Source organism: Helicoverpa armigera, chromosome 2 (assembly GCF_030705265.1).
Source record: "Helicoverpa armigera isolate CAAS_96S chromosome 2, ASM3070526v1, whole genome shotgun sequence".
Classification (NCBI taxonomy): domain Eukaryota; kingdom Metazoa; phylum Arthropoda; class Insecta; order Lepidoptera; family Noctuidae; genus Helicoverpa; species Helicoverpa armigera.
Window position 1 is genome coordinate 13,751,168 of NC_087121.1, and position 22,581 is coordinate 13,773,748.

The 22,581-nt window shown below is 40.9% G+C and overlaps 1 protein-coding gene across 1 annotated transcript; it reads right to left on the reverse strand.

The window, feature by feature from the left end:
- Positions 1-116: 116 nt before the first annotated feature.
- On the reverse strand, positions 117-17,479 carry LOC135118765 (thrombospondin type-1 domain-containing protein 7A-like). The gene is made up of 28 exons (XM_064041598.1): positions 17,470-17,479; positions 16,848-16,947; positions 15,481-15,585; positions 14,504-14,649; positions 14,229-14,360; positions 13,086-13,303; positions 12,211-12,316; positions 11,697-11,905; positions 11,165-11,360; positions 10,567-10,721; positions 10,188-10,300; positions 9,924-10,033; positions 9,452-9,637; positions 8,926-9,070; positions 8,599-8,697; positions 8,409-8,509; positions 7,972-8,152; positions 7,115-7,276; positions 5,544-5,694; positions 5,037-5,190; positions 4,860-4,948; positions 4,608-4,750; positions 4,175-4,298; positions 3,572-3,742; positions 3,177-3,331; positions 2,692-2,825; positions 2,140-2,230; positions 117-2,048 (listed from the first exon to the last, which is right to left on the reverse strand). The coding sequence occupies exons 1-28, from the start codon at positions 17,477-17,479 to the stop codon at positions 2,006-2,008; spliced, it is 3,729 nt and encodes a 1,242-aa protein (XP_063897668.1). The 3' UTR covers positions 117-2,005.
- Positions 17,480-22,581: the final 5,102 nt, after the last annotated feature.

Below are 22,581 nucleotides of genomic sequence, written 5' to 3' on the forward strand. Positions count from 1 at the left end.
ATAGGAAGGTAAATGCATGTCCTCCGTCCGTAGTGTAAAATGCATATATGAGGGTGCAGCAGGAATGAGTTATTTGATTTTGTTTGGATCTGAGGTGTAAATTAAAGTCAAAAATATAAAAACACAATCAAATTTTATTAAATATCAAATATTGTATTGTCTAACACGATTCCTTAACTATCATGTTTCACATCAATATCTCGTAATGGCGTAATAATAATACGGTTACAAATACATTGGGTCGATAAAGTATTGACAGATCAAAAGATAAAGGACAGAATGGAAAGTACACAGGTGTTGCAATAGACAGTTATAGAATACGATATAATTAACATTTTCATCAATATTGTCTTGAAGGAACAAGAAGTAGCCAAGGATAATAATTACATATTATACTCGTGCATAAAAACTTAACAATACTATACAAAGATATAAACAATCATATAATTCTTAAGTCAGAAGAATGAGAAAAGACAAGCTTACGTCGATGAAACTTATTGAAGAATAAATACCAAGTTTATTCATAAAGTCTACGAGTCTCAAAGTATGAAATATGAAACAGGAAATAAGATAAAATAGGAGAAAGAAGTCGACGAGACTTAGAACACACTCACATTATAAATACTTGTCACAATACATGGGCTTAAATGCAAAATCTACAAAAAAGTGTTATACACGATTATTATCTCAAAACGGTATGATCAGTTAATAATAGGTCTTATAAACTATTCATATTAGGTAGTTTTTGTGCGCCAAAGCTCTACTTGGATGATATTAAGCGTTATATAAAAATCTTCCGCACATGACTTGCATTCACACTATCAGCGCATGAGATATTACAAATCTGTTAATACATGATAGATGCCTACGTGACATAGTAGTCTGGTAAATGTTAAAAGTAATGAGTTCATTTATATTCATACGCAGAAGATGTTTTATAGTAATTACGACGATTCTTTATATTAAACACTGATATGTGGCATGATGTGTCACGTCTTACTTGGTCAACACAAGTCTCACCGGTCAGTACCGCATCATCCTCGACACCGACTTACCTTACTGTATCGTTAAAATGCTTATTATAAATACTGTTAAATTAACTAAGCGTTGAAATTACACTTAAAATTATGTTTAATATTTGTGCGAAAGAAATACTGTAAAAGTTTTGTTTTATAAAAATAGTAGTCACTGAAAGAGTCATGAAAATAGATTTGCTGCTTTTTGCGTAAATTGCAATTGTAAAGAAATTTGCTGAATATATTATTTTAATTATTCATAAGTGTTGAATTGAAAGTACATAATTACAAGTTTTGGAATGGAATGTTTGATAACAATATCGTGTCGAACGTACGTCGTCGTCGTTTCAAGTATCGCTTATTAAAATGGACGGCTCTGTGTTAAGCACATTGCCTCAGTTTCCGACGGCTGGAATGTAACGGGATCCTAGAGGGCTACTCCTTAACAACTCGAATAGAAGGCGTAGACTCGTCTACCGAGACAGCTACGGGCGTAGCTAGCTAGTACAGTATTACAGCTAACGAGTATATTGTCGATCAAAAAGCCCGACCAACGCTTCGGCTAATCGTTTAGCGTGGAGTTATAAAAACCGTCTAAAGCATTATTTTTATATACGTAGTAAAAACATGGAAGCACTCCTGCGGACAGACTCTTTGCTGGCTATCATTTGTAATATTACTAACGAGTACAAACTGCCAGTAGTTGATGTGGTTACAGTTGTAGATATATATTGTAGTAATGGTAAACATTTTACAATTCGCAAATAATCGTCGCGAATAAAATGAGCAAACTCATGTTTGTAATAATTTAACATCAACTTAGGTGATAGTGAAACTCAACAACAGTAGACTTGCGAACACTAGAACAACGCAATGAAGGTAACATATTGGATCAGACAACAGAACGATGTCCTTCTGACGTGGAGCCGGCGACGGCGCTGGTGACGTCACAGGCGAGCGACTACTCACAGGTACTACCTGCTCCAGCCTTACACCTTGGTAATGGTCTTCAGTTTTCTACTCCTCAAGCATCTGAAACAATTTTATAGGAGTAAGGTATCTTGATCTTCATAAAAGAGTATGTTCTGGCTACAAGTCAGTGTAAGTTGATCAGCATATGTACCTGATAAAGCCGCGGTACAACATGTATGCTCCGTACAAGCTGAGTACGATGGTCGCAGTCCACACCACCGCCAGAACTGAAGTGCTGCCCTCTGTAATGTAGCAAAATATTTGTTAAAGGCTCAAAGATATTCAGACGATTCTTGGATTTACATAAGTATAGATTTGCCACACTGCACATTGCTCCTCTGAAAAACATTGTTGAGTCTATATACTTTAACAGGTCTTTCGAAAGGCTTAAAAATGAAATATCAAGGACTCTGCTGACAAAACTGTTTGGGGACCAGTTATTTAATTGTACTCATTAAAATTCAGAGTACGTTTTAGGTCTTGAATATTCTAGATAGACGACACGAATTTCAGTTCAATTTTATGATTGCCCCTCTAGATCTTCCAGAATTGGTTATCACCCGAATTATTTATTTTTTTGGTGGAATCTTATGAGAATTTTGACATTAGCCACATAGAAGCTATGTCAAATTCATATCTGTACACACAATAGATAGATAGCATATTGGGATCGGCTGTTAATGGTGGAATACACAACACTGACCGATATATCCGTCGTGGTACACATCATGATGCACGTGCGCGCGGCGCGGGCGCTCGTCGCGCGGCTCCACCGCCAGCAGGTCGGGGATGTCGTCCAGCTCGCCCGTGCAGTTCGCCCACTCGATCGTTACGTATCTGGTATATAACATATTTTTTTTGTCAGCACGATCAGGCTAGCATTCGTAATATTCTCTTTGCAGCTTACGACTTCAGGAGAACCTTTAGTTAGAGTATGGCAAATGTATGTACTATGACGGTGGTGGATCTATCGTAGTGGGCTCTGTGGGCAATTTACTTGTGACTTATTAACTCCCTTGTGCACTCTCGCTATATAGGGTGTAGGCGGTTTAAATGAAGGCTCCCCCTATACCCTCATTAAAGAAATTATATGCATAAGCGTCTGAAGATTTTGATATCTACTGAAATAGGTTGTAGAAAATGCTTGTCCGGGAAGGTATAATAGCTATATGAATATCGTTCGGTTACCTAGAAGGAGTGCTGCAGGCACGTCGCGCGGGCACGAGCAGCTGTCGAGTGCGCGAGCGGGCCCCGCCGCGGCATGCACCCCATGCCCCCCAGGGGCCCGGCTGTCCTGACTCCGACTGCTTGCAACCACATTCAACCTCGCACACTTCATCCTCCTGAAAAACGTAACGGTATATACGGTTAATAGCTTCCTGTAACTTCATAACTGCTATCGAGGTTGGCTTGTATTTTTGTACATATAGGTATGCTATATATTTATAAATGTAAGTGAAATATGTCACACTAGAAATAATGGTACTTGTGAGATGGTAGCAGACAGAAGAGAGCAAATGCTGCGGTGATTCCAAATTATCTGTATGATAAAGGCAGGAGGATGATGATAATAACACAGTTACCTGGTAATGCATGGGTGGGGCGACGATCCTGCCGGGCAGCACGGCGGCGCAGCGCCACGGCTGCAGGAACAGGTCGGCGGCGTCGTCAGCAGCAGCTGTCAGCTCGCAGCGCGCGTGGGACACCTTCACACCCCAGCCACACGCGCCTACCGCTTCCTCGCCTGATGATGTCTGGGCGAAATATAAAGATTTCTAATTATCCACTGACAATATCGAAATGGAGTAGCTTTGTAATAAATTCTCAGAGATTTTAAATACCATTTGAAAGATTTTAACATCAGCACGTGTCAATACTAGACATCAGTTACATTGCACGCCAGTGAACTCTACCTTCAGGTTTTTCCTACTAACTCATCCAGCAAAACATAAACAGTAACTGAAACATAATAATTGGTGTCCAAATGTGATGACCATTCTTACCAAGGGGTATTGGGTTGCCCGGTGAGAATGGAATCCTACCCGAACATGGTTGGGAAAAGGGTAGGGATATGATGCATTGGTGTCCAAATGTATAAAATTGTCATAAATAAAATCTTAAAACTAAAATATTTTATGTTATGAATAAATGAAATAAATATTGCGTAGGTTTACCTCGTTAGCGACCTGTATGTGGCAGCCGAGCGTGGGCCTGGCGACGAGCTTGAGGCAGGGCTCGCGCGGGCACGGCGCGCGCTGCTCCGTCGCCGGGCATGCGCGACCCGGCCACACCGCTGCCGTCAGGTGTTGTCTGTAGAGAGAGGAATTCATATTTTAGCACAGGAAGTGTAGTTTTTATATTGCTGAGAACTAAATAGTTTACTAATATAAATAATGAGGCAATCAAGTACATAAATTGAGAATACGAAACTTTAACAATCATTTCATGTGTTCTTTTGGTGATAGGTATTAACGCAATGACAGTTTAGGAAATAGAGATGGCTGCAGAAGTTGAATGGCTAGGTTACAGGTATCTGCATATAGTTTTTTTAAAGGTTTTAGAAAGTTTTTGAATACTTTAGGTTAAGTTCTGTTTCTGTTGAAATAAAGTCGTGATTACCTGGTTCGTCGCATATGGCTAGCAGTGTTGGCGTCACCGCAGGAGCAGGCTGACGTGTCCCAGGGTCCCCACTCGCTCAGCTCACAGTCCACGCCACACGGCACATAGCACCAAGACTCTTTGGCTTCAGTTGCAGTTGTGTTCTGTGGTAAAGAAATACCATTATTAATAACGATGATTATTCTTTTCTTGGATTTTGTTGTCTTGTGATAAAAGCTAGATTGCCATTTGTTGGATTTCTGAGTTACTTACAGGGCAGTAAGAGTCGTTGACAAAAATTCCATCACTTCGAAGACATCTGACAGCCCGCTTCTTCGTGCCTTCACCACAAGGTGATCCTCCTAAAATAAAATATTTTAATAATTACACCCAACATAAGTAAGTAAATGCAGAAACAGAATCTCTAAACTTTTTCAGATTTTGACATACCAAGAGGTTGGCAGTCGTCCCAGGGTGCAACGTGCCAGGAGTAAGCATGTGGCGAGCAGGGCTCTGCCCCAACCAGGTGCGGGCAAGGTGAACCACCATCGTCAGCGGGGCGGAGCACCACTCGAGTCCGGTCACGACGTCCTCCCCACTTCGTCTAAAGAATAATTAGGGATTACAATTTGGTGATATAGGTATTAATTTGCCCATTTTTCTAATACCCATTCTCAGTTCGATATAAGGGTACATCTACGGTGCAAGTAGCTTTCGAATGTTGAGGCACAAGCGAAGGTTACATGCATTTTAAAAACGTGTGGGCCCAGTCGCTCGCGCATGTACCAAAGCAAATTACCCACCCGCGTGCTCTTGTCACTTGCGCATGGTGGAGTGTGGTAACTTGCTCCAACTACTTGCAAAGTACAGATGCACCCTAAGAATCTAATCACACCCTTTCATTCATTGCACCTATAATTTTCCAATTAATTATTCATCAAGATTTATAATCAGTACCTGTTCACAAGGACTCCACTCGGACCAGGAGCTGACGACGCAATCATTAGGACAGGGCGCGCGGCACGTGGCGTCACGTGACGGAGCCGGACCCGCGCCGGCCGCTTCGCATGTAGCTGCCTCTAGGATTGTGCCTTCTGCGTCTACGCAACTGTAAACAAGAGTAAATCAGAATGGTGAGATTATATTTTAAGGCCATATGTTGTGGAAAACATCTGGAATATGACACATAGCCAACAAAATATAGTACATAAGGTAGATGATCAGACCAATTGTAGCTTGTGTAAATTAGATGCTACGTTTAAAAAGGCAGACGAAAGCAATAGCAGTGGGGAGCTGTTACAGCGAGATTTTGGAAGAGTCCTGAAGAATCAAACTCATAGAAGAATCCTTCGAGGGTTGCCTTCGACACGCCGCTTGTGGCTCGTTGTAACGTGGCGCCGCATGCCCGACCACCACCCGATCCCTCTTCTATTACTTATGTAAATATACACCTTTGGTACACCTCAGGTACTATACAGTGTCGGTACATACGTGACGGTCCTGTTGATGAGAGCTCTCCCGCACAGCGCTCGCGGCGGGGCACACACGCTCCACTCGCCGAGCTGCCAGCGCGTACTATACAGTGTCGGTACATACGTGACGGTCCTGTTGATGAGCTCTCCGCACAGCGCTCGCGGCGGAGCACACACGCTCCACTCGCCGAGCTGCCAGCGCGTACTATACAGTGTCGGTACATACGTGACGGTCCTGTTGATGAGCTCTCCCGCACAGCGCTCGCGGCGGAGCACACGCTCCACTCGCCGAGCTGCCAGCGCGTACTATACAGTGTCGGTACATACGTGACGGTCCTGTTGATGAGAGCTCTCCCGCACAGCGCTCGCGGCGGAGCACACACGCTCCACTCGCCGAGCTGCCAGCGCGTACTATACAGTGTCGGTACATACGTGACGGTCCTGTTGATGAGAGCTCTCCCGCACAGCGCTCGCGGCGGAGCACACACGCTCCACTCGCCGAGCTGCCAGCGCGTACTATACAGTGTCGGTACATACGTGACGGTCCTGTTGATGAGCTCTCCCGCACAGCGCTCGCGGCGGGCACACACGCTCCACTCGCCGAGCTGCCAGCGCGTACTATACAGTGTCGGTACATACGTGACGGTCCTGTTGATGAGCTCTCCCGCACAGCGCTCGCGGCGGAGCACACACGCTCCACTCGCCGAGCTGCCAGCGCGTACTATACAGTGTCGGTACATACGTGACGGTCCTGTTGATGAGAGCTCTCCGCACAGCGCTCGCGGCGGAGCACACACGCTCCACTCGCCGAGCTGCCAGCGCGTACTATACAGTGTCGGTACATACGTGACGGTCCTGTTGATGAGAGCTCTCCCGCACAGCGCTCGCGGCGGAGCACACACGCTCCACTCGCCGAGCTGCCAGCGCGTACTATACAGTGTCGGTACATACGTGACGGTCCTGTTGATGAGAGCTCTCCCGCACAGCGCTCGCGGCGGAGCACACACGCTCCACTCGCCGAGCTGCCAGCGCGTACTATACAGTGTCGGTACATACGTGACGGTCCTGTTGATGAGAGCTCTCCCGCACAGCGCTCGCGGCGGAGCACACACGCTCCACTCGCCGAGCTGCCAGCGCGGCTCTGACACGCCGCATGTCGCGCGTTGTAACGTGGCGCCGCATTCCCGACCACCGCCCGATCCTTCCTCAATTACTTCCCTGGAGACCAAAATTATATTCCATTATGCAAAATTTTACAAAGTTGTCAAAATTTTGGACCCTGATAGGCAATCTAGTACAGCATTCCCAAGAACAATTTAATTACAAAAAACCAAACTCCTTTTTATAAACCATCAATCTGATTAAAACAACAGAAATACATGTGTAGAACAGAATAGGAACTAAGGAATTGACTGGAGGATCCTTTTATCAATTCGACATCAACGCAACTCTGTGAATCATATTTTTTAAAAAGATGTAGTCACTGATTTAGCTAAAGAATACCAATATTAACTGCCTCGTTGGTCTAGTGGTCGCAAGTGCGGCTGCTGAGCACGAGGTCTCGGGTTCGATTCCCGAGTCGGGCCGAAATCGCTTTGTGGGTTTTAGAAGACTTTCACAAAGCAGCCCGGACCCTGGAAGCTGGTGATTGATTCACCCGTGCATCGGAGAGCACGTAAATGTCGGTCCTGCGCCTGATCTCTCTCCGGTCGTGTCGGATTACCGTCCCATCGGACTATGAGAGTGAAGGAATAGGGAGTGCACTTGTGTCTGCGCAAATGCTCGTGCACTATAATATGTCCTGCGTAGTTGGCTAATCTCCTTACATGAGAACAGCCGCCGTAGCCGATAATCGGCTAGGAGGACATCATCACCAATATTCCACAGCATATTTGCTAAAAGTATATCCCTACCTTGTCCGGAATCTAAAAGCAGCCCTAGACCCCGGCTCGGAGGCACAGGGTCCCCATTCGCCCCACTCGCCGACGGCGCAGTCCCGCGCGCACCGCACGCTACACGCGCCGCGGAGCAGAGAGGGGAACTCGATGTCGTAGGAATAACCGTCAGTGGAGGCTTCGCGGACACGGCTTGGACCTGAAGGAAGCAATCATGATGTGATGTGTGTGAATATAAAAAAGAAAAAACTGGCAATTGGTTAATTATTAAGGAAAACAACTCATAAAACTTCGGTAGTTATGTCAAAGCTTAGTAAGCCCTGTTCAATCAGCAAGGTACATTCACAATCAGTAATACAATTCAGTAAATACAAGAGGGGATAATATTCATGATTCAAATATTTTATTTCGCTTAACTAAATTAGGATCATTTTGAGATATAAATATCTAGGTACCAGTAAGCGGATGATATTTCTTGCAGACATCCATAGGTACATCTCTTCCTCCCACCATGCAACGGGCAGCACGTAGAGATCTACCTTCACCGCATTCCATTCTGAAATAAAAAGACAAATAGATATAGAATACCAAAGGAAGACCGGTCGTCTTTTGACAAAACTGTTTAAATAAAGAAGTTAAGCATACCCCGAAGGTAGAATGCAGTCAGAGTCAGTAGGTAACAGCTCCAAGGAAACGTTTTTGCAAACGCAGTTTGGAACGTCAGGATCCGAAGCGTCCAGGTATCTGCAAACAAGAAGATAGCTTATTTAAAGCATCGAATTTGACTCACTTTTAATGTTTTTGTACGTGGTTATAAGTATTTGAGACCAGTTGAGAGTATACCATGTATTCCAAGTATTTGAAAGTTTTCCAGATATTTTAGCTCTGGTACCACATGAATGTTTCCAATAATGTCAATTTTACCTCAGGTTTATTTCCCACAGATATTGGGGTCTTTTTAATGTGACTTACTTGAGCGGATCAGAGCAGATGACGTCACAAGTCAGAGGCGGGATATGTTCGCAAGTGACGCGGCAGGCAGCCACACTGCGAGGGATCAGCTGACCGGCACAGGCACCCGCTTCCACGCGGTGAGATTCAGAACCGCACCATATGCCTGAAACAAATTGGTAAAATAAGTAACTTGGTAAGCTGCTTGATCAGGGATGCTGCTCTCTTTATTTATCGGTTCTCGGAATTTGGGTCTTCTGTCAGAAACAGTATGGGCTGAATTATTGAATCAGGCGTGACTTTGCGGAAACCCATGACATAAAATGTTAGGAATATAAGTAGCATTAATTCCATAAGACAATAAACCGAAGCTTGGACTTGTACTACTTTCATGGGTATTATGCAAATGCTAATTCACCCCTCCACGGCGTCACGAGCACGACACGTGCGCGACACGGGGCAGTCGCGCGTCTCCATGCGCGAGCCGCAGCTTGGCCCGCCGTAGACTACGCGGACGCAGACTTGTTTGCCAACAAGGGATACTTACTCCTAACCCTGTACCCGACGCCGCAGCGCTGCACGGGCGGCAGCTTGCAGGTGCTCCAATCTCCCGCTACCCAGGCGGCGTCGCGAGCGCGACACGTGCGTGACACGGGGCAGTCGCGCGTCTCCATGCGGGACCCGCAGCTTGGGCCGCCATGGACGACTCGGACTCTGACCTGTTTGCCTGGCTCTGTGGAGGAAGAAAGAAATTTTGAGATGACATAGAATGTAGCAGTAGGACTGTTATAAGGGAGTACATAAAGGAGTACATAAGGGAGGACATAAGCGAGTGCATAAGAAAGTACCTAAGAAAGTAAATCAAGTAGTACAAAAAGAAGAATATAGATCAAATTACATAAGTTCATGTCGAAGTAGAAATATGCTGATATGTAAATGATTAATAATATGACAGTTTCCCCTCAGGACGTAGGAGACAAAGGTCACTCCTTAAATAATGTCAAAGTGACTGCACTCACCGCAAGTATTAGGGCATGGTGACCACGGCATCCAGGCTTCGACCCTGCATCCACGGCGACATCGCACCGTGCACGCGCGACGAGACGCGGGACGTCTCAGGGGAGCACATCTAAAGAACAAATTATACAGAGGACAATGGTACTAGTAGATAACATAGAATCTCCAGATTGCAACCTCTAATTGAAATTCTATGAGAGATAGATGGTGAAAATCGTCACAAAGGGGTTTTAATGGCAATATCTTTGTGTACTCGAAATACTTACAAAGCCTCGCGTACAACATCAGCATTGTTCTGGACACACATTACGTCCCGCACCATTTCACCTTCCTCTATACACGGTTCTTCTTCGTCACTCTCATTGTATGTTTCTCCATCCTGCAAACATTTACAGAAAATAGATATTCTGGATTATTTTCAACATTTGATATCACACATATCTTGGATAAACTTCATTTCTAGGTTTATATATCTGTCGGACCATCTTTAGGTTTCATTTTAACATTAGCTCATCAATTGAAGAATTATCATATATTATCATAGATTGAAAATGGGTCCTTTCAGGAAAACTGTAAAGACTTTGCAATAATTTATCTAAGAATATGGATCTAAACTTTTGATAAGTTTTCTTTTTGCTAACTTACCAGTAAATCCGTATAATTGTTAACAGGCATGTAGTCCTGGCGGCGTCTCTCGCAGGGTCCCCAGGGAGTCGCGAGCCACGAGTATGTGGCACAAGCGTGGCTGTTGCACGTCTCATTCTGAAGTAACTGGTCTTCTGGAGGGCATGGCCAGCCGTCTGAAATACGGGAGAAGGTGCTTATGCGGTTTTTACTACCCTGCGAATGGTCTTTGGGTGTTGGTTGTGTAGTATTATTGGAATGAACCAATTGCAGACAAAAGGATATGCTTATGTTATTGGGGGAAGATGTCGATACTGCTAGAAAAGTGTAACCTATTTCGCTGGTCTCCAGATGTGAAAATTCATCAAATCCCGAAAAAATACTTATACCATATATTACCACTATACCACGATAAGAGACATAGGGAGCATCGTATTTCCTTACTTGGAGCAGCATGAGCCAGTATATGCCGTCTCCTAGTCCTAGAAGGTCGTGGATGGGCCGCAGCAGCACAAGGAGCTGAACAATGGCTCCACGCCGCCCAGGATGACACCACGCACTCACCCGCGCAAGCGATGCGGCATCTCTCACTGTATTTTAGCATTACACATTTTCTTACTTGGAGCAGCATGAGCCAGTATATGCCGCCTCCTAGTTCTGGAAGGTCGAGGATGGGCCGCAGCAGCACAGGGAGCTGAGCAATGGCTCCACGCCGCCCAGGAAGACACCACGCAGTCGCCCGCGCAGGCGATGCGGCATCTCTCACTGCGGGGCGGCGCGCCGGTACCGCTGCACCAAGCGCGTTGAGCTTCTTTCTGTTGAGATATGGAGATGGTTAGATATTGTATTAGATAAGTTAAATTGAATAAAGAGAAAGTATATGTAAATAGAACATATTTTCTCATTTTTACATGCTTTGTCGTTGGTAAAGTAAAATCAGGTAAAAAAATAGATTTACTGCATCAAAAGGCTGATAGACTGTGGTGGTGTGGATTAAAAGTTCATAGTGGATTTCAAGTTATTTCCCAACATTGTAAGTACATACACATAAACATTTTCACTGATCCAGAATAAATTTTTCGTAACAGGTCTCTTGCAAAGATCAAATAAGTACGATATTGGAGATTATATTCTGTCAAATATTTTCTTACCCCATCATGTCCAACGCATCTCAACTCCCGGCTCCTCTTGCCAGGTCCGCAGGTAGTGTGAGGCTGGTTGAGCACGCACGGTCCCCAGGGCAGCGCCTTCCACGAGGCGCAGCGAGGAGTGCTGCACGTTCGCTTCTCTTCTAGAGGGGGGCAAGGTGCTCCACCACCTGACGACGCGGATATCACGCGGCGACGGCGGACACTGTAACCTGGGGATTACGGAGGAGATTGAAATCTACCCACTTTTTTTAAGGTGTGTACTTTGTTTTTGACGTCTGAACTAAATGAGGGCGAATATTCATTTATATATATTGTTTGTTGCATCCATAATACACATTAGATGGTAAATATAAAATAATTATCACAATTAAGGACCCTAATAGGCTCAGCAAGATAATTAGAAGAGAGGAAGGCTATTTATTATCTGAGGGCACGGCAGTGCCCCAGCCATATTATATATCTTCCTTACATAGACCTTCCAGACTTTAAATTATCATATTGGTTAAGAATTTACCAGTAGTAGTAAGTTGTTGCACCGGGAACAGAGGACATCCATCGGTAGGCTGGCACGCCCCCCACTCGCTCCATTCACCAACTTCACAATCTCGTGGACAAGGGACCTACAATAAGATAACAAGAAACACTTATTGACCATCTTAAAGAGAATTTCGAATTAGTTTTGTCAGCTACCATAAACGGACCTAACACATTAGTTCGAAGATCGTAATTTCAGCTACGGTTTCTAAGGATCCGACACTGTTTAAAGAATTGTTTTTTTATATATTTGCATCTTTAGCCACTAAGCCTGTTGGAGACAGTGAGACACGTTTCTCGACCTTCAAACAGTATTGATATGGTTAGTTATCCCTGATGAATCATCACTCGCCCCTATTTGGTGAGTAACATAAAATAATGAGCTTAACCGTGAAACGTGGAGTTATTGATTGGATTATCAGACGATATTGCTGGAACTTGGCCATGAAATCATGAGTCATTTATACCTGAAACCTATTACTTTAATGACGATATTAGTCATAGTGACTCACATTATGAAAGTAAGTAACTATTAATATTCACTGAACACTGATAAAACCTAGACTTTATAGTGGTTCTTAACCTTTCTGATCTTGTCACTCCCATGATTCAGCTAGAGAAACATCTGGCGTCCCGTGCCGCTTTGCCATCATCTTCATCATCATACTAGCTACATGTCTTACCTCACAAGGCTGCACTAGCGTCGGCATGGGCGCATGGGCACACTGTGCGGGATGTAGCGCGCGTCCGTCAGCGCGCACGCAAGTAGCGTAACGTCGCTGCACGCTGCCACCGCAGCCGGCGTCAGGGGCTGCCTTGCCGTCATCATCATATAACATTAGCTGCATATCTTACCTCACAAGGCTGCACTAGCGTCGGCATGGGCGCATGGGCGCACTGTGCGGGATGTAACGCGCGTCCGTCAGCGCGCACGCAAGTAGCGTCGCGTCGCTGCACGCCGCCACCGCAGCCCGCGTCACGAGCTGCTTTGCCGTCGTCTTCATCGTCATCATCATCATCGTCGTCGTAGATCGCGTCGTTGTCGTCTGCGTCATCATCGTCATCTGTGTTCACTGTATCAGAAATTTAACTATACTCAAAAGCAGTAGCTACACTTACTATAATCTTTCTGGAAATTGCTTGAGCACTTGACCGAAAATATGAAAAAACGTAAGGGACATTTTGGTTCTACCTCTAACGATTGGGTATATTTAAAAATGTCTGTATTTTTATCTTAAACAGAAAGTTAAAAAGTATATAGAATATATAGTCTTCAAAAATCTTTTAAGTAAATTCGCCTGATTCTTTTCTATAAAAACATTGATTTTGTAACTTACGTTATTTAATTCTCCTGGAATTGACCATTATAAAAGGTGTGCAGAGATCTCGATCCTACCCTCGAATATATTTAGCAGTGAGGTTATTACCCTTATCTACACATATACAAATTGCTGTTCGCATCCTGGTTTACCATAATGATAGCAACAAATCACGCCAGTTTATCAATGAATCGAGCCAGCCCAATGGGTCAGCCGGCGTTCGCGCCATTACTCATCCAAATGAAGCTTATTATCGTACACTCGCTTAACAGAACAAAAGAACGCCAATAATAGAAACGCCGTAATTAAGTCGCCATTTTGTTTAATAAGGAAGACATTGTGAATGCTTTTTCATCTGGTATTGGGTAGGAATTAATTGCATACCGTCTTAATTATTGCCTTGGATTGAAACGCGTTAAAAATCTAAGGAGCTCTATTAACATTTACATATTTATATACTTTATGTGTCAAATAAACCTAATTATGTTAAATGAGAAATATGCACTGTTGTCATTTCTGAGAAAATTATTTTAGGTACAGAATAAAAAAATAGCTCCAACATGTACAAATATACGAAAATTCGAACATATTCAAATACAGTAGATAATCAAGAAGATGTGAGTAATCTCTAGTTTTTATTACTTATTAATCTGTAAAGATAAAATAAATTAATACCAACCTGGTAGTGCAGTAGCGTGTCCGATCTCAACAGCCACGCGACACTGTCCCCAGGGCCCGGGAGTCCAGTGCGCGCTCGCTTCTAACGCCGCAGGTCGCACCTCTTCTACTACGTCACATTCCCTACCTCCACCTGGGAGGAAATCAGTATTGAGGAGATGGGGTAAAAAGTAAATAGTCACGGGTGTTTTTTATTAGGACGGTGGCCTCCACTCCTTTTGAAGTTAACTGAACTGCTCAATGTCTTAAGTGTTGAAAAACTGAATGATTACAAACCTTGTGGTAATCGTTTGAGCCTCCGCGTTCGTACCAGCGCGCCATCAGGCCGCGGTCGCCATGGCAACCACTCGGCCAGCACGCAGTCTTCCCGTATCACGCACACGCGAGCGGTTCCTATCTGCGCTAGTGTCGGACCGCAGTACCTGAGAGATTAAAATTGTATTTCTAAGTGATACTGTAGTATCTAACACCGGTAGGTTGTGTGTCTAATATACGCTATACTTTGCCAAACTACTCATGATTGACTATGGACTGACTATTAATTTATTCTAGGAATACGTAGAAACTGAAATGACCAGATTTAAACGATAAGTACATCGAAACTCCATTTGCCAAAGAGCACCTCTTCAGTTTTCGGCACTACCCATTATAATGCCAAAAATAAATGTCAGCATAAAGTCCCATAATGATCGAGTAAAGCTGTGCTTGGCACGTGATGTGGAGATGAAAAATGTCCCATCTCATAACTTATGATATAAAACTTTTTATACGGCCAAGTGGCATTAGATCAATATGCGAGTAAATTGACCTACTTCTACAAGTGTCGTAAGAATGCAGGGCTTCAGCCCCAAGATCCGACAACTTTGACGATATGAAATTTCTTTCACAACATCTGAATAATAAAATATGCTGTACCACACTAAAGTATGTATGAGAAGGTAATTTTAACAAGATTTACGGGAAACAGGAATTTATGTTAGGAATATGCTTGCAAGTTTACATTTATTTTCATATTAGAATAGTCGGCTTGTTTACGCAACCTTTTTAACGTTAAGGATATAATTTGATGTAACTTATAAAATTATGATATAATTTAAATACATATTAAATGACCCATAATTTTAAAGTATTCATCAAAAGGCCGAAATGCGTTGCTAACTATCCCAGTCTAGATAATGTACCAATTCAGCTAATTCAAACTGAAGTTCAAAAGCTAACATTATTTAAAGATAAACTATAGCAATCAAACTTACATGGCTTCAACAAACTGTCCGTCCTTCTTGCGACACTGCACTTGCCGCCGCTGCAGGCCCAGCCGGGGCGTGTGCACTAACGAGTCCGTTTCTGTCCGCATGTATCTATTGAAAGAATAAACACACAGATGTATAAATGTTGCCCGTAAAAATATATAAGTTGTTTCACATAGAGACCTTTTTGTAATATACCCTTTGAGACGCATTTTATACATAGTTTCTTTGGTCGTTCCCCTCCTACATTTTGTTCACATACATGCTCACGGCTTTTCAATTTGTAAATAGCAAATAATAAGATCCGTTGTTTGGGTATTTAGATGCCTTTCTACTGATAGATACAATGAATGAGGTTCTAGATAAAAGCCAACGAATTTCTCGAGAAATATTTTGAAATAGAACAAATTAATTTCCATTGAAGCGGCATCGGGTCGGGTTACTAGTAATATAGAAAAGCGATGATACGTGCTTTTTACTCAGGAATTCTCTACGCGGAATAATGTTAGAGGGAGGAATGGATGAACGTGAAAAAGATACAAGAAAGGTCCAAATAACACAAAGTCCGGGAATACTTGCAAATGTTACATCAAAAAGTATCTTACTTTGTTCAGTAAAGAATCGATATTGAACAAAGTATCTTCATTTATTTCGAATGAATTTTCATAGAATGCATTCCACTATGTTTGACTTCTATTTTGACCTATATTACTTCAGGATTTCAAAAAATATTCTTTATTAACGTAGTTATACTTTGATATTTTTCATTCAAAGATTACCTTACTCCATAATGTCATCTACTGATGGTCTAATAACTTCAATCGAACTCATTCATTATAGAAAACGTTCTTTATCAAAGTTCGATATCCAGCCAATACATTTTTTGCACAGATAACAAATTGATTTACAATCTAGTATAAATAGGCTACAAAATAATCTAGTCTACGAAGATAAATTGATTTTTTAGAAACAAGTTGCTAGCGATAGAGATGGATCGTCTGGCATCCAATTAGTCAAAATGCGAAAGAATTTTCAAAAGATAGATTTCACATGATATATGATACTATGAAATTGGATAAAATAATGGTATCTACGTGCCGTGCATAGGTAGATTAATGATCTATGAATACTACGCAATTTTTTATCTCAAGTTCAATGAAGGATACCCTTTTTTTATTGATTTTTTTTATTGGTCTGTACTGTCTCACTGCTGGGCAAGGGCCTGATCTGTATATATCGGTCACTTTTTGTGATGTACCAAAAAATATTATTACTATATAACTTTTACATGATAAATAATAAGTACCACAGAGATTAAAAAATATGCAGATATATATTTTTGTGAAAGCAAATAACAGTGGAATGTTTGGTACCTCTCTATGGTACGGGCGGCGTGCTCCCCCGCGCCTAGGGGATTGCATTCAGTCCATTTTCCAACGTAGATCGAGAATTCAGAATCATTTGTCGATGGTTCTGAAACAACAGAAAAAATAATTGAATGGTTATGTGAAAAACAAAAAGGTGAACAACAAGGGTTTACACTGAGGAAATTTTAGACATATTTTTTCTTTCATAATCACCTATTTTCGTTTCATAATTTTAATCAACTTATTAGTAATTAATTATTATCATTCAATGGTTCACATAACACAAATTAGGTAAATAAAGAAAACAAAAGAGCGACTTTAATTTTTTAAATGGCAGCTTATTATATTTCGATAGGATAGTGGCCAGTATTTACTCATCTGACCTTCACATTCAATAAAACCTTTTCTGATAGAAACGTTGGCATAAACTATGGTTAGCTCATTGTTAATACATAAGCCCAAAGTTTAATCCAAACCATGGTTAGTTAACCAAACTAGGCAGTCGGTTAAATATAGAATACAAAGGTAAAATACACATGCGGCCAACATGGTAGGGAACAGTGACTTAATTTAGCAAAATTTAAATGTTATGCCATGAAACGAGTTTAAATTAAACAGTGTGAAATACTAGCTTGCATTTTGTATAAGTGGGCTTGAAAGTGCAACTTGCATTGACACACCTTGTCTTCAGCACGTGTAATTATGTTCAGAGAACTGTGAGTTTATGAAATTGTTTGTGTATTCCTCCGTGCTACCTACTACAGTCTGTTGGTCACGTACGCGCTACCGTCAGCTAGAACAATACGTGCTGCGTTCGTAATAATTTTAGATTACGTTCGTGTAAACAGAGAATTGTGTACGTATTTTACTCTTGGATATAATAATTTTAGTCTTGCGTACTGAAATTATAAATGTTTTTATTTTCCGTTATTTGAAATGGTTAAAATATCCCATAAAAATAGGGCTGCAATTTGTACTGTAACATTAAAAGCATTACACAGCATTGCAAATAAATCGCCCCAGAAATATGACTCGGCATTCTAGGTAAATTCTGTACATTTCTGGCACTACTTGACGTAATAGCTCAGTGCATAATGAAGCTTGCAGAGCATTAATCATGAGAGACGTGGTAAGCTCTCCTTCATAATGCACGAGCCTAAACGTAATGCTATTATACGCGCGAAAATAGCCCCGGGAAGTGCTCGTAATCTTTTTAACAAGTAAATGCTGAAATGCTGACTACTTTTTTGTGAACTCGCTTGTAAATATTGCAATATGTAGACAAGAATGTTATTTTTGAATATTCTCTCTTCAATGAATGATGCTAATAGGGCTCAAAAGACTTATAAAATAATAAACTTTTTGTCTAATCCTAATTTCATCACTAATTTGCCAAATGAAAACCAAGAATTTTATTTCTGAAGGTTATTTCTTAAAAAAATAAGGTTAATAGGCCTGAGCAGACTTAAAATGTTCGTAAAAAAACCTCATTTTTATTATTTCAATACTATTTTCATCTCCAATTTTCTGAAATGATCTCTAAAAAATACCAGTAAACAAAACAATGAGACGACGAGCTAAAATTCTTAGCAGACAACAGACTAATGAAAAACCTATACAATTACTGTAGACAGTGAAGGTCCCTTTTTAAAATCTCGCTGTAATGTGATTAGATGGCGTTGGTACCCGACAAATATATGCAGAAGGTCAGAATTTAAATTCTGACATAACAAGGACAGAATTTACAAATATGGCGGAGCATATTATTTTGATATTACGATCATATATTAATTTAAAATATTTTAGTATTTTTAACTAACTAAAGTATGTTTTTTTTAAAGGACTTCAAGAGTGATTATTCTGTGTTCTCCCGTACACGTTCAGAGGGAGCGAGTAGTTCCCAGACGCGGCAGTTTTCACTCAGATTAATTAAGTGCACGATATCGAATTAGCCTGGGGAGAACGATTTGTTTGCTCTCTAACCTATAATGGCAGTGCTTTGCTCGGAGTGGATGGCTCGTGTCGCACTTTGTAGCACGGAGGTCGGGATATGAATTGCCTTGTATTTAAGTGGTCCTTGTATACATTGCTGGCAGTCTTTAATTAAAGCGTACATTTTCTTTTTATAAGGTGTGTATGTTTTTCTGCAATGTAGTGTAATTGAATGTATTGAGTAGGAATCTTTATGTAGCGTTTTCGTAGTTACTACGGTGCTACGCTTGCTACGTGGCTACGCTGCTTAGCCGTAGTAAAAACAAAAGGTGAAATCATACTTGTTTGTTTTTCTCAGCGTGGGGTAACATAAAGAGATTTTTCGTACAGTACCTTCTCGTAAAAAGGTAAAGAGATGTTTAGTATAACAACACGAACCAACAAAACGGAACAGGTATGCTATATTTTGGCGTGATCAAAGCATTTTAGTGACCTACTTTTTGCGAAATATTTATATTCTGTGCCCGAGGGGCGATACGATCTATTTATGCAGGCTTGTTATCTTCATCGCTTACATTGACACAAGAGTGGCTGTGTTGCCAGGCGCTTGTTATTTTTTATATATTTTTCACCCCATATGTGATTGGGGTTGCTTTATTTATTGCAGATAGGAAAATATTCCTACCGTACAATAGTACGGTTCGTTTAACCAAATGAAGGTTCTTTTAATTTGCAGTGTATGTTCTTAGGATAAAGTTTTAAGGAATTTTGATACTACATCGATAACATTTCATTTACTTACCTACTAGCTAGTTTTCTAACACTAGAAAGTTATCCCTAAAATCTACGAAGCATCAATAATGCATAACTTTTTTATTTAGGAAAGTCGAAACCAAATCTATACAAACCCTTCCGGTTTTTTATCTGTTAACTTATGTTTGTAGGTAATTGACTTTATACCGTCGTAAATTCTATTTGGATAACTCGTTCGCAACTTTTTCGTTCAACAACCAAAACTTGGGAGCGTGAGAAATTAAATTATTCCCAACTTTGGTAACTGATTGTAATTTCTATTGTCAGTTGGGTTATTCAGCCCCTGTTGAATTGAAATAATCTTCGAAATTTACTTTAATACGCCTAACTTCGGTTTAGTTTAGAATTCTATGTGGACCTTAATACAGAACTTTGTATCTTGCGAACAGAAACTTGAAACATTGAATATTTAAGCTAATGTGACAAGGTTAATTCATAATTAGAATATTAGATAAGTTTGATGTTTCAAATTAATTTAATTTGGTGTGCTTACGAAAATAGGGCGGCGTAATTGAAAAAAATAAACGTCAATTTAGTGAAGGGCCGAATTTCTGATATAAATGATGAGCAGTGTCCGCGGGGTGGTTCTAAGGAAATTAACGAGTAAAGTCATTTGTCGGCTGCCGTTTGGGTTTCATCAAATTAATGTGGACGACGCGCCGCTCCGTCGATAAAGTAATTTATTATAAGTGCTTGTTGATTGAAAACACTCATTTTCGAATATATATTTGATGAAGTTTGTGTATTTAATTTCAAATTCAATTAAAACGTTGTAATTGTTTACTCTGAGTAGGTTTGTGTTTGCCAGAAATTAATTTTACATATTTTAATGTGGCTGTCTATTTGGCAAATGTTTGGACAATACCCTAGTTTGCATTAACTATGACTTAACTAATTTATAACGGCACTAATTAATTCCGAAAAAAAAGGTTTGATCAACTTTACCTTTTTCAGCGGCAAAAGTAAAATCGATTCTATAATCTAGCTTCTAAGACATTGACAAACCTGCCTGCAGGCTGCAAGCAGAGTTCGTCACGTCCCTATATCCTCAGATACACGCAATATGTTGTCGGATCTGCCGGCGTGTTTCGTCCGGGAACACAACCCGCTATGAGTCGGCATGCATTTGCATACAGATGGCGCGCTCAATCCTCGACCGGTAATGTAATTTCTCGACTAGATAACGTTTTGAATATCTCTGCAATATGTAAGTTACATTTCGTAGAGGGAATATCATTTTAGAACCGCGGTATCGTTGTTATTAACTTGAGCTGAAATTGTGTTGTCAGTGAAGGCAAATCATACAATTTCTTGTAAGAGATTACTTATATGTACGAAAATACATATCATATTTTCTACGAGAAAGCTGGCTTTTAAGTATACAAAATACTTGTTTGATAACATCCACATTTATCCTTCACGTCAAAATTGTATACGTATAAATATGATGTAATTTAAAAATTTACAAAAGCTTATATTTCTCAGGGAACTCGCCATAATATGCATTGTACTACTTTTAATGCAAATGCTTACTGAATAAGGTGCTCCTAATAATAGAGGCAAATGGAGCATAACGATACAATGTAAAACTTCCAGCGGACACCATAATGTTGGAGCCCAAGACCCTCGAATTAGGATAAGTACAGCATCTTGTGTAAAAAGGGGTAGATGGGGTATATGTGTATAGTTATTGATGATTTAGCATTTATTTGAGAACACACACATCCTTGTTTCTTGCATTTTTAAAAGACACAAGTTTTTGGATACGAAGAATACTTCGTGATTTAATTTTAGTTTGTGGTTGCTAAAGTTCAGATTCATAAAAGACAATAATATAGGTTCACAAAATACTTAATACATAACTGGAATCTGCAAGGATTAGATAGGTGAGAAACTTGTGTCGAGGTTGAAAGGTATAGAAGTTGAACCACCCATCGCTGCTCGACTTTTTGATCTTTATTCTTTTTGGATTTTTAATGTTATATATTAAGAATAAGAATTTTCTAGTGTAAAGTCTTCGAGACGTCAAAACCTGGGCACCTTCAAACAGAACCATGTAAACATGTTTTTCTCCTGTGTTTGTCTCAATTTTTACAATTGTCTTTACTTATGTACGATGCAAACACAGACATTTGCTAGAGCTACTTGAATTTTACGTTCCATTCCACGGTAAAACAGACTTGAGTTGAGCCCTCTCACATAATGTAATAAGACAAAGTTTACTATACGCGACCTCTCAAACTGAACTACTGAAGTTTCGTGTGCCTTCTTCATATTTAAGGCTCGAGCAGACCGGATGCGTATGCGTAGACGTAAGCGTAGACGTGCACGTACCACTGAGTTGTAATATATGGAAATGTATGAGACAGGCCACACCGCTTGCGTAACGCGCGTCTACGCTTACGTCTACGCATACGCATCCGGTCTGCTCGAGCCTTTAGGATATTTTGTGTCAAAATACATTTTTTTTGGAAGAAGGGTTCATAAGGGCTGGACAGCATTTTTTCTGAAGTACGTATTTAGTCCTAAGTGGGTTTGGGTTATAGAATATTCATCAGCTCTGCCCCAAGTTTGTACTAAAAATCTAACTATACATATGTGATCTTACAACTCAAATTATTGTTGATCAATTGGACCATATACAAAGCCTTAAAAAAAAGGTAATATTATTCTACTACTCGGTACATGGTTAGCATTTAAAAATCTCAAATGAAAAGAACACCCGTATTCGACCATTTAGTGGCCAACTACATAACATGTATGAAATTTTAGAAACAGTAGTTACATCCTAACAAACAAACCTACAAAACCGACACTCATACCACTCATCCGAGCATCAGACAGTCAACGTTTAATGTAGCAGACTGTTTAAACATTGTCATGTGCGCTCTACACTGGCGGACACAATATCGATCATCATAACAAGGGCTATTGTAGTTCAACACGCACACCTACATATATACACGTGTATGTACATCTATATATACACGGCTAT

Excerpts from the sequence above, each read along its gene's own strand:
- LOC135118765 (XM_064041598.1), bottom strand. Across the intron at positions 5,695-7,114 it reads CTCATCAACAGGACCGTCAC|TTGCGTAGACGCAGAAGGCA; the intron begins GTATGTACCGAC and ends TCTTGTTTACAG. Across the intron at positions 2,231-2,691 it reads GTACCACGACGGATATATCG|AGGGCAGCACTTCAGTTCTG; the intron begins GTCAGTGTTGTG and ends GCTACATTACAG.